This window comes from Panthera leo, chromosome D2 (assembly GCF_018350215.1).
Source record: "Panthera leo isolate Ple1 chromosome D2, P.leo_Ple1_pat1.1, whole genome shotgun sequence".
Classification (NCBI taxonomy): Eukaryota; Metazoa; Chordata; class Mammalia; order Carnivora; family Felidae; genus Panthera; species Panthera leo.
The window spans coordinates 12981842-12993913 of record NC_056689.1 but is presented as its reverse complement, the minus strand read 5'-3'; the positions used below and the strand labels follow the sequence as shown (position 1 = coordinate 12993913).

The window sequence follows — 12072 nt, the reverse complement described above, 5'->3', positions numbered from 1 at the left end:
TCTGAGTGTTTTACCAAATACTTTGACCTCCTTCAAATGAATGTTACCATCACCCTTTCAAACAGCAATCTGAAAGTTTGTAAACTTACACCAACAGACCTGACCACCCTCCGCACTGCCGGTTACGGTGAGGGCCTGCCTTCCCTGCATATCACGAGGTCTCTGCCCCATAAAGCAGTTTCTGGAATGTGCAAGTCCTTGGTTGTTTTCGTGTATTAAGCAGCCTATAGGGGCACTCAGGTGGCTCAGTTGGTTGTCTCACTCTTAATCTTGGCTCAGGTCATGATCTCGTGGTTCGTGAGTTTGAGCCCCACCTCAGGTTCTGTGCTGACAGAATGGAGCCTGCTTGGGATTCTGACCCTCCCCTGGTCACTCATGCTCTCTTTCTCTCTATAAATAAATAAATACATACATACATACCAGCCTACGTGCCTGGGTGGCTCAGTCGGTGAAGCGTCTGACTCTTGATTTTTTGGCTCAGGTCACGATCTCACCATTCATGGGATTGAGCCCCACGTCGGGCTCTGTGCTGACAGCATGGAGCCTGCTTGGAATTCTCTCTCTGCCCCTTCCTGTCTCATGCTCTCTCTCTCTCTCAAAATACATAAATAAACTTAAAAAAAAACTTATAGTTTTGATGTGTTAAGGTTTTGGAATGTAATGGATGCCCAGTTACAGGCTGATAAGTTTTTACCTTCTCTTTCTTTCAAAGCATTATTGTAAATGACAGTCTTATTGTAAATTCCGAGTCTCTGTCGGTCTTGTTTCCACAATAATTGTGAACAGGGTAAATATAGTTTAGTCCCCTATTTGTTGAGCATGTATTGCATTCCAGACAATGCTAACTAGTCATGCTATCTCACTGAACGCTCACGAGTGGTGTTATCTTCAGTTCACTAGAGGGAATGAGAGCTCAGAGCAACGGCAGGGCTAGTAAGTGACAGAGCCAGGATTTGAACCCGAGTCCCTCTGACTCCAGAGTCAGGTTCCTCAGTACTCCGTTTTTGTTTTGTTTTGCTTTTTTTTTTTTTTTAATCTCCTAAAATAACTCCTGGCTTGATCATTACTTGTCTACCAAGCGGGCCCCTCGTTTCTTCTTGCATTGTCTCGTTCCTATGTCATTTTCACCAAAGCAAGATGTGCCGTTGTGGATCCGTACTTCCAGTGTCAGAGACCAGAAAGGGCTCAGATGAAGCAAGTTACTTGATCAGAAAACAGGTAGTATTAAGAGCAGCGTCAGCTGCAAAGCACTGACGTCATCAGGGACAATGGTTTCTTTTATTCTGCCCTAAGGATTGGCTTATTCTTTTTTTTTTTTTTTTTAATGCTTTTATTTATTTTTGAGACAGAGAGAGACAGAGCATGAGCAGGGGAGGGGCAGAGAGAGGGGGAGACACAGAATCTGAAGCAGGGTCCAGACTCTGAACTGGAAGCACAGAGCCCGACGTGGGGCCTGAACTCACGGACCGCGAGATCATGACCTGAGCTGAAGTCAGACGCTTAACCGACTGAGCCACCCAGGCACCCCAGGATTGGCTTATTCTTGAGTTGAATGAAGTCTCACTTAAAAGCGAAAAAGAAAGTATAATAAAAAATGTAAAAGCTCCAAGTAAATAAGAATTTTACCAAATAACTTGGAAAGAAAAGTCAGACAATGAATACTTGTACACGCACCTGGCCATGGTTAATAATAGGTTGCTTTTCTCACTGAAACACTTAAATACCCCCTACTCCAAACAATGGGTATTAGGAGTGAACTAAGTCGACCAACGTGACCTTCGTGGTTCACGAAACAATGTTTCCTTCCTCCTCAAGCCTTCTTTCTTTGCTGACCCAGCAGCACCCTACCCTGACCTTAATTACCACGATGGAACCCGCTTTAGCTGTGCAGGGGGAGGGTGCCTTTTCAGCATGCAGGTGCTGTATGGTTTTTAAACAGCCAGAAAGCGTGACCATTCCATAAAGTCAAGAGTATGCTTCATGGTTTCCTAGTAGCTTTAATTTTATTTTTTATTTTGAGAGAGACACAGCACAAGTGCGGGAGAGGCAGAGAGAGAGAGAGAGAGGGAGAGAGAATCCCAAGCAGGCTCCGCATTGTCAGCATGGAGCCCAATGGGGGGCTCAAACTCATGAAACTGTGAGATCGTGACCTGAGCCGCAACCGAGAGTCGGATGCTTAACCGACTCAACCACCCAAGTGTCCCAAACTTTTATGTATCTTTTTTTTTTTTTTTTTTTTTAATTTTTTTTTCAACGTTTTTTTAATTTATTTTTGGGACAGAGAGAGACAGAGCATGAACGGGGGAGGGGCAGAGAGAGAGGGAGACACAGAATCGGAAGCAGGCTCCAGGCTCCGAGCCGTCAGCCCAGAGCCCGACGCGGGGCTCGAACTCACGGACCGCGAGATCGTGACCTGGCTGAAGTCGGATGCTTAACCGACTGCGCCACCCAGGCGCCCCTTATGTATCTTTTCTAATGTGGGATGGAGGAGCTGGAGACTTGTCTCTGAGGCTTTTGGTTTGACTCCAGGCAGAAGTTACGGAGGCGTTAAGTCAGGGGCACTGACTGGGATCAAATTCAGCCCCTTAGAACTTGTCTGACTTTGGGCAAGTTCCTTCATTTGAACTAAGCTTCCTCAAATACATATGAGGCATATACATGTACAGAATAAGGGCAGTAAATCTCACAACACCGTGGTTGAGAGGATTAAAAAGTGAACTCCTTGGCTTGGTGCCTGGCAGATGTAAACACTCAACAAATAACGGCTTTCCTCCCTCCCTCCCTTGGGTTCTGTTTCACGGGGTCTTCGGAGGGTTCTTTCAGGAGTTAGCAGCTTCTGGAGAACCCTGAAAGAGAAGCGCTTGGTGTCGAGAAACGACTAGCAGGGACTTGCATGCATTTATGTAGATAATGCTTATGGAGTGCCTCTCATGTGTCAGCGGATATGGTAGGTGCTGGGGCTTCCTGTGAATAAATGCCCTGCCCTCATGGAGTTTACAGTGTAGCTGGGGAAGCAGATGGGCAGAGTGATCACATATACAAATGTAAAAAAAAAAAAAAAAAAGCACCGTATGGAGAGCTCCACGGCGCAGTAAGAACCTATAAACACCGTTGACTTGGTCTGAGGGGTCAGGAAAGCTTGAACCCTCACTGATGTTCAAGCTGAAATCTAAAAAGTAAGTAGACCTGGCAAAGGGAGGAGTGAAGGGTGTACGAGGCAGAGTTAGCAGCAGGTGCAAAGGCCCTGTGGCAGCAGGGATCAGGGTTGGTGAGGTAGGCTTGAATAACGGCCAGTGTGGATGAGCACAGGGTTTGGAGGGGGAGTGAGGTGTGAAAGCCACTCTGGGGAGTTAGTGGAGGCCAGGGCAGGCTGGGCTGATAGAGGCCACTCCTTCAAATGAGAATCCTTGAAGGTAAGCGGTTAGAGTAACACCGGTGTGTGGTTAATTACCATACACGGGCTTGAAAATTTTTAAAGTTAGTACTAGTGACTTACAGCTAAAACAGAATCAGGTGTAAGGGTTTTATCAGAACCCGGATGGGATGTTCGGTTCTGACCCATGGGGGTTGACACTGGCTCATCCACACTTATCTCCAGAAACACTGAACCTGGGCACACGCCTAGTTTATGGCCCACTACTGGCTGTGCAACCCGGGGAGGGCCGAGCGGCATGGCCCCCAGGGGACGAAGCTCCCGGGCCAGGGTAGGGAGCCTCATTCTGGTCCTCCATAAAAGATACCCATGATCTGGCATCTACCCAGCATCCTGAGGAGCTGAAGGAAATGGGAGTGTGAATAAATAGTCTGAGCTATCTCCACGGTCCCTATTCTTTCCAGGTCAAAATGTTAGTTATTGCTATTATTATTATTATTATTTTCATCTCGAATTTGAAGAGTCACCAGAACAAAATTCCTTCGACCTTGGTCTGCGCCCCTCCCGTGGCTTCCTCGGAAGGAGGCTGCTGACGATTCCTGGACTCAGCATTGTGTTCCGTGGGGGCTGGAGTTCCGAATCAACAGGAAGATGTCTTGACTCGTGTAGCGGGAGTCCCAGCACGAAGCTAGTCTGTGATCACCCCGGGAGTCAACGTTCACCCTCTGCAAGGACACTGGCCACGTGGTAGCTGGGAGCAAAGGAGACAGCGCTGGGGGACCCTCAGAAGCAATCAGAGGCTGGGAAGGGGACCTTGAAGCGGGAGCCCAGTTGAAAAGTCTTACTGCCAAGGAACCGTCTGCATTCTGCTGAAGGCCAGTTCTCTGGCCAGATAGCTGCGGATTAGACGTATTTCAAATTTCAAAATGTTGTCAAATACACTCGTGAATGCTCCATTAATGATGTTCTACCTAAAGAGGAGTAAAAAGTTGAGTGAAGTGTCAAAAAATGAAACAAAACAAAAGAACCCAGTAGGATTGATTGCTAGCCACAAAAACTAAGTTTTTATTGAAGTGTAACATACGTACAGAAAAGCACACAATCAGAAGGGTACAGCTCAAAGAATTTTCACACGCCGGACACACCCAGGTCACCAGCAACCAGGTCAAGGAACAGAACATCCCCAGAAGCTCCCCTTGTGCTCCTTCTGGTTCCCATCCCCCAAAGAGTAATTAATAGTCCCCTACTTGCAACAGCATAGATCAGCTTGCTGGGTTTTGCCCTTGACATACGGGGTTTTTAGATCATAGGATAGGTACATCCAACCCAGGCAATTTCACGGAGGAATAAGAAATTTAGTGGATGGAGCTTGGAGGCTAGAAAGGAGCTAGAAAGGGGACCTAGAAGGATGTGGGGGGAGGGGCGCGAGACAGCTTGTGGGACCAAGCAATGGAGCAGGACGATGGTCTACTCAGGACTCTGCCATCCCTGGACACTGTTAGCAGTGGGCACGGAATCCCTGCCTGTCTTAGATGCCTCCCTGCTGGACCACCGCAGATCCCATAAAACGAATCTCAGCATCTTTTCACTGCTGTGCCATTTGCTCTGAGCTTATAGGTCCAGGCAAAGGAGTCCTAGCAGTTCGCGTCAGGTCACTGGCCCCTCCCTGGCCAGTCTGGTGCTGGAAAGGGGGTGCTCCTGAGAGACAGGGAAGACGTCCCCCCTCCAGCATCCACAGTGAACGGGAGTTCTACTGCGCCCCACTAAGTTTATATGTAGGGGGTGATCTCCCCCTATAGGAAAGGAGGTCAGACGCTGGCCGGACTGCGATCACAAAGTGACAACTGTCCACTGCAGAGGCACCCCCTTTTGTTCACTCCCCAGTGACTGCTAGCGGGGCGAAGGGCTCATTCACATGTTTGTGTATCTCATAGCCCACGTGCATGACCTTGCCTTTAGGAAGATGGCACTGAGTTCAGGGACACTTTAGAAGGGACAAGGGACAAACCACCCACACTGCCGCAAGTTTGGGAGGAACAGATGTGAGTACAAAGGCAAAAAAGCATCTTGCGGAGGAAGGTAAGGAAGAGAGGAGGAAAAGGACAAAGAGGGGGAGAAAGGAGAGACAGTGAAAGTTAAAAACAAAGGAGAGAAAGTTCAGAGGAAGCCTAGAAGCACGGTTTCTTCCTGACCCGATTTAGCCAGCCTCCGTGCTGTCCCACTTTCTCGGTTTCTCTGAGGCGCTTTTATGAATTGTGCTTTGCTTTATCAGGTTAATGATGTTGACATGGAACACGGAATAAAGAGATCCTGGTCGTAAACCGAGACACAGAAGGGTTTGAAGTCTTATCATCACACACGGCATACAACTCCGCACAGTCTGAGCACACAGCTTCTGACCTCACTAGTTGTGTGAGCGAGCTTTAGTGAAATAAAGAGCAGCTGTCAGCAAGAGAAGCGAAGAATAAAAATGTACTACAGCCATTTGCAAGGTGGCAAGTTATTCACTGATCTGAAATTATATTTGGCTTTTTGTGGGCAATTTGACGGTATTCCTCCGGCCGAACCGGGGCCTCGTTGAAGTCCTGCTTTCCTGCCACTATTACATTGCGGCATTTAGCAATTTATTTAAATGATACAGCAGAGCGTCCATCCGTGGAGCACCTCTCCGTGCCCTCCCAGATAGGCAGGAGGAGCAATGACCGTTATCCCCGATTAGCAGGTTAGAACCTTCCGGGCACACAGCGGCTTGCCCCGCATCACACAGCCAGCTGCTGTCAGCCCCAGGAAGTGAGGCAGTTTCTACACAAGAGGAACCTCACAAACTTGGACAAGGAGCTCTCTCTCCCCATGGTTTATTCTCCTCTGTCATTTTTGTTTCAGGCGGGGTCTGCAAGTTTGACTCGGAAAAACCAAGAGCCGTCCGGCCTGCCGCTGGAGCATCCACATATCTATCATCGTCCGTAAGCTACGTGCACCCACATGCCTCCTCCCGGCAAAGATGGGGGGACAGGCCTTGCTGCAGAGTGGGCCCGGCGAAGGTGCCGCACAGCCCGTGGTACAGGCGCTCTGCAGGCCTGTTTACCCGCAGACGGGTGGAGCCGAAAGGCAGCGTGGCTGGGGGGTTCAGGGAGCCCCGGGGCCAGGCTCAAGCCCCGGTGTTCCTGCTTACTAACGATCGCCTTGGGGAAAGCACAGAATCTGTCGGTGCCTCCGTCTTCCTCTCTGTAAAACAGACATGCCCTCGTGGCGTTTTACGGATTGCCGGAGGACAGAATAAGTAAATACGTGTCAACGCTCAGATCAGCGGACAGCGGGTTAGTGAGCTGCTGTCCCTGCGGATCACTGTGCTGGGCCACCCTGGTGAAACCCCGCGGGGCCCCGTGCAGCCCACGTGAGAACGACTGAGGAGGAGCCAGAAAAGGGGAGCAGGAAGCGGTGGCCCATGGAGAGGGGAGCCGGTGCCCCTGGCTGGCCCAGCTGGGGCACATTGACAGTTGAGCTGGCTGCAATATTCACCCGGTGTCGACATTCGTAGGAGGCCCACCTCCCAAATGGCCCGTGATAATCAGGGGGAAATGGGGACCTGCGTCCCCATCGGGGTTCGGGCCACACGGTCCCAGTGAGACACATATTAGGGAAACCCTTTGACGCTGTGGGCCATTTCCTTCCTAACAGGAGGACGGAAAAGCAGGGAACATAGAACCGGTGGATGAAAAGAGAGGAACATTTACCCATGTGTTCTAGTTGGTCAAACTGCTCTCATTCGATAGTGAACTATTTGTGAAGGGGGGATTGCCAAGTACGGTTTTTCTTTTCAATAAATTATCTTATTCAATAAATACGGTAGTATTGAATGTACAATGTATTAGCTCGATGTATTTAAATATGGGAGTGGCTGTTTAGAAAGAAATGCAACCCTTAAACCCATACTTATTTGTTATTTGTTACAAAAACGTCGATTTTCTTTGCCGATGACGCAAATAACACGAGAAGGGCAAGAAATAGTGAAATTGGACGCAGAGAAGAAAACCGATGAAGAGAGGCCGGGGACGGGGGTGACTGGAACCCCTAACGCTAAGAACATGCGGGCTCTACCGGGGAGTTTCCCGATGCACAAGGAGACGCTTCATAAGGAAGGGAGTCAGAGAATGGTACAAAAGAACTTCTTCTCTCGGAAGGGGTTTTCTGACGCAGGCACCGGTATGATGAGAGGGTCTTCGCGTACGTGGGCTTCGCAGTAGGCCAGGAGGTCCGCAGCTGCCTGGGAGACCTGCGGGGGACACAGCACAGGTGTCGGTTAGGGGCCAGCTCTCGTGGGTCCGGTGCAGAGGCGGCCGGGTGGACCAGCCCAAGGACAGGCCGCTCCCGACCCGGAGAGACGGGGTCTGTGCAAACCCAGAGGAGACCGGGTTTCAAATGTGCCTTTGGGGAAAGAGATGTGGCCCAGGGATGGCGGACCGACCTCCAGAGAGGAAGGAGAAGCCAGCAGGGAAGGTCCAGACATCCCTGTTCTGTTCTCCACTGCGTGATGAGTGGAGTCCCCAGGCCGCTAGCTTCTCATTACTCTGCTAATCCATTTCTAGGCGGGTAAAGCCGAGTGCTGGCCCTGGGCAGGCCAGTGGGATTGTATTCAGTATTATGATTGTGAATTGTTTGATTGCAATTCCCCTCTCATGACCACATAGTGAGTCACTTCATACTCCTCAACAGAACACATGTTATTAGCATATTTTGTATCACACACATAAGTTATGTACTCTAAGTGCACTTTTCTTATTTATTTATTTTTGAGAGAGAGAGAGAGAGGGAGGGAGAGCACGAGTGGAGGAGGGGTAGGTAGAGAGAGAGACAGAGAGACAGAGAGCAAGAGCATCCCAAGCAGGCCCCATGCATTCAGTGCAGAGCGAGACATGGGGCTCGAACTTATGAACCGTGAGATCACGACCTGAGCCAAAATCAAGATGCAGGATGCTTAACTGACTGAGCCACCCAGGTGCCCCTCTAAGCACACATTTTATTTTATTTTATTATCTTTTTATATATAATTTATTGTCAAGTTGGTTTCCATACAACACCCAGTGCTCATCCCCACAGGTGCCCTCCTCAATGCCCATCACCCACTTTCCCCTCTCCCCCACCCCCCATCAACCCTCAGTTTGTTCTCAGTATTTAAGAGTCTCTTATGGTTTGCCTCCTTCCCTCTCTGTAACTTTTTTTTTCCCCCTACCCCCCCCCCCCGGTCTTCTGTTAAGTTTCTCAAGACCCACATATGAGTGAAAACATATAATATCTGTCTTTCTCTGCCTGACTTATTTCACTTACTGTAATACCCTCCAGTTCCATCCACGTTACTGCAAATGGCCAGATTTCATTCTTTCTCATTGCCAAGTAGTATTCCATTGTGTATATAAACCACATCTTCTTTATCCGTTCGTCAGTTGATGGACACTTAGGCTCTTTCCATCACTTGGCTATTGTTGAAAGTGCTGCTATAAACATTGGGGTACAAATGCCCCTATGCGTCAGCACTCCTGTGTCCCTTGGGTAAATTCCTAGCAGTTCTAAGCACACATTTTAACTCACAGTGGCCACTCCCCTGTGCAGGGAGTTGCTGTTGACCAGAATGCTCCCTCTCCTCCGTTCCTTCCACTCTTACCTGAAGCCCTGCTGACACGAGGCAGTTGCGCACTGAACTATCCCCCTCATTCAAGCCCGGGGGTTTTCGAGGACGAGACAAGTGGGAGGCGACAGAGGGCTGAGATACACTGGCTAACAGGAAGATGAAGTTCCCAGCTCATTTCACCCAAGGTCTGGGTCACGTGCTGGGCAGATGAACGGCTTGTGCATTAATGCCTCCTGCCAATTACGTGGTTCCGCCCGCAAGTGCTTATTATGGGCTACAGGCGGGGTAAGTATACAGCAGGCAGATGAGGTCCTTTCCGTACATTCAAGATCTTAATCTTCTGTAGAATGTTAAAAACATTCCACAAATGAGTGAAAAAATGTTTTAGAGCCTCCAGTGCATACAAGCCACATACACTCCCTACAGATTTTTAAAACTGACCTAGCTTCCAAATTTTTCCAGAAATTCTTCTTCTTTTTAAAAAACCGTTTATCTATGTTGAGAGAGACAGCGCGAGCAGGGGAGGGGCAGAGAGAGAGGGAGACGATCCCAAGCAGGCTCGACGATGTCAGCACAGAGCCCAGCGCGGGGCTTGAACTCATGGAACGTGAGATCATGACCTGAGCTGAGATCAAGAGTAAGATGCTTAACCGACAGAGCCAACCTGGTGTCCTTTAAGTAATATTCTTAAAGCCACTTCACAGATGAGAAAACTGAGGCACAAGAGTTAAAAAAAACTTGCCCAAGGTCCCTTGGAGAGAAAGCCAGAATTTTTAAAAATATTTATTCATTTTTTGAGAGAGAAAGACACACAGATCATGAGCGGAGGAGGGGCAGAGAGTGAGGAAGACACAGAATTGGAAGCAGGCTCCAGGCTCTGATGCAGGGCTTGAACTCCCAAACCTTGAGATCACGACCTGAGCCGAAGTCGGACACTTAAGTGACTGACTGAGCCAGCCAGGTGCCCCGAGAAAGCCAGAATTTGAAGCTAAGCTGTCTGGCCACAGAATTTTTATGCCACAGTAGCCCCCTGATTGATAATCAAACTGTAACTGCCAAGTGGACTGGAATGTTCCACTGGGCCAGCACACTCTCCTTGGAGACCAGCTATCTGGGAACCCACATGACCAAATAATTTATTTGCTTTGCTTCAGCATCTTCTCTATGAAACCTTGCCCCAGCTCCTGTGGGTTGAGCACTCCTACTCACTTTGGTTTGTGCTGCCTCATTTGAATCGATGTACGTCCAAACAAACGCTTGAAAACCTTGACCGTGCCTCCATTTACCTTTTAACGACATGATCCAGCTGGCCTGAAGCTAGCCTGCTAAATTATAATCACAGCTTCCTTCCCCTGGATCATACTTGCTCAGGTGTTTGTCAACATCCTTCCTGGGCAAATGGGAATAGTCGAATTTCCAGAAAGCGACCGCAAGGGGGCGCCTCGCTGGGGGCTGCTGCAGAGTTAAGCGGTCTATCTGTCCAAGGCATTGGGGGAAGGGGCCCCAAACATGTAACTTTGGAGGTACCAGCTTCCAGTTATAAACTAGTCACAGGGATGAAAAGTACAGCACAGAGAATACAAATAATATTTTAATAACACTGTATGGTGACAGATGATAATAACACTTATTGTGGTATTTTGTAATGGATAGAATTGTCGAATCCGTTCCATACCTGAAACTGACCTAACATTGTACGTCAGCTATAGTTCAGTTAAAAACATGAGGCTTTGTAGGACAGCTGGGTGAGGGAGAGATGGGGCTGGGCCGTGTTCCCGTCTCCTATCATTTTATCTGCTGCCACACAGCTCCTTGTCTACACCACCCTGACAACTAAGTTGTTTATGTCTGGCCTTTGCTAGTTTTAAGCAGATCTAATCTAGGCATTTTTCTATCACCTCTAAAGGTGATATTGCACTTATTCCACAATGTTCCTTTCAGGAAAACAGGCTGTTCTTCGATTGCCTCCTTTTGCTGCTGTTGTTTTAGGATCACAAATGCACTTGCTGAGTTATAACTACACTCCTCCGGACGGCAGAGTCCTCTCTGGGCATCTGTACAACAGGAATGAATATGGAAGGTAGCCTGTATTGGAGCTAAGTAGTAAGCGCCCACTTTCAGACCAGATGTGTGGATCTGGGTCGGTTCCATGTAATATTAATATCCTAGAAGCCCTCGTGCTGTTGAAACAACACTCTAAGAGAATGTTACAAGGGAAGAATCAAGGGAGGTTTCTACCTCAGCCGTCAGCCCCCGTATTTCACACAGTGTCCAATGTTCCTTTATTCCTGTATAAACAAAGTATTTGGATAACCCTTGAGTTTGTTATGGGATCTCTGGAAAGATAAACATACGTAACGAGCATCTTAATGAGCCTTACACGTGAAAGGTGACACACAGCTTAATATCTAGGCATTAATTAACCCCAACCTGCTCATTAGGTTGAGCGGGAGGGTTTTCTTAATCAGTCCTAGGTTGATTTTTATAGCTGAAAGTTTCCTTCAACGCATATCAAGTCTGGGCTGCAGCCATTGCCAAATTGCATAAAACATCTGCCATCTTTGAAACAAAAAAACCAAATGATCTGCTTTCAAAGAGAAAATTTTATTTGGGTTGGAAATTGAAAACTCCCTTGCTGTTTATGCTTTCTCGTCAAGCCTCACGTCGGCTTTACCTAAAGTCCTCTATTATGAAATGCCCGGAGCATCTCTGCCTCCTTCGTACCGAACTGTTATAAGACAACAGATGTTGAAAAGAATCGGCAGCCTGGGAACAACTGTGGAATTTTACCATTGCATTTCAGAGTAAAAGAGGTGATTAAAACAGCCCAAGTTAGCACATAATCCTGTTAGTTGCACTATAATTACAAGCTTCAATGATGGGAGAAAATGTTGCAATTACTATAGTCAAATTCTTCGACAAGACAGATGACATAATTACTATTCTGCCTGTGACACCCACTGCATTTATCCTTTGCATCCAGAGCGGAGCCCTCACACCTAGTTCTCAGCAGTCCTGGTCTATTTAACAATACTACTTGGAATCAATTTCAAGCCTCTTTGACTGGCTCTGC

General features: G+C 48.1%; 1 protein-coding gene across 4 annotated transcripts in view; it reads right to left on the bottom strand.

Annotated features, from left to right (window-relative positions):
* Positions 1–4430: 4430 nt before the first annotated feature.
* Positions 4431–12072, bottom strand: part of GNG4 (G protein subunit gamma 4) — a 72521-nt gene continuing 64879 nt past the window's right edge. For all 4 annotated transcript variants that reach the window (XM_042908950.1, XM_042908951.1, XM_042908949.1 and 1 more), the window contains one exon: positions 4431–7646. In XM_042908950.1, the coding sequence (XP_042764884.1) occupies positions 7518–7646 (129 nt within the window). In that variant the 3' untranslated portion in view covers positions 4431–7517. The remainder of the gene's footprint in view (positions 7647–12072) is intronic.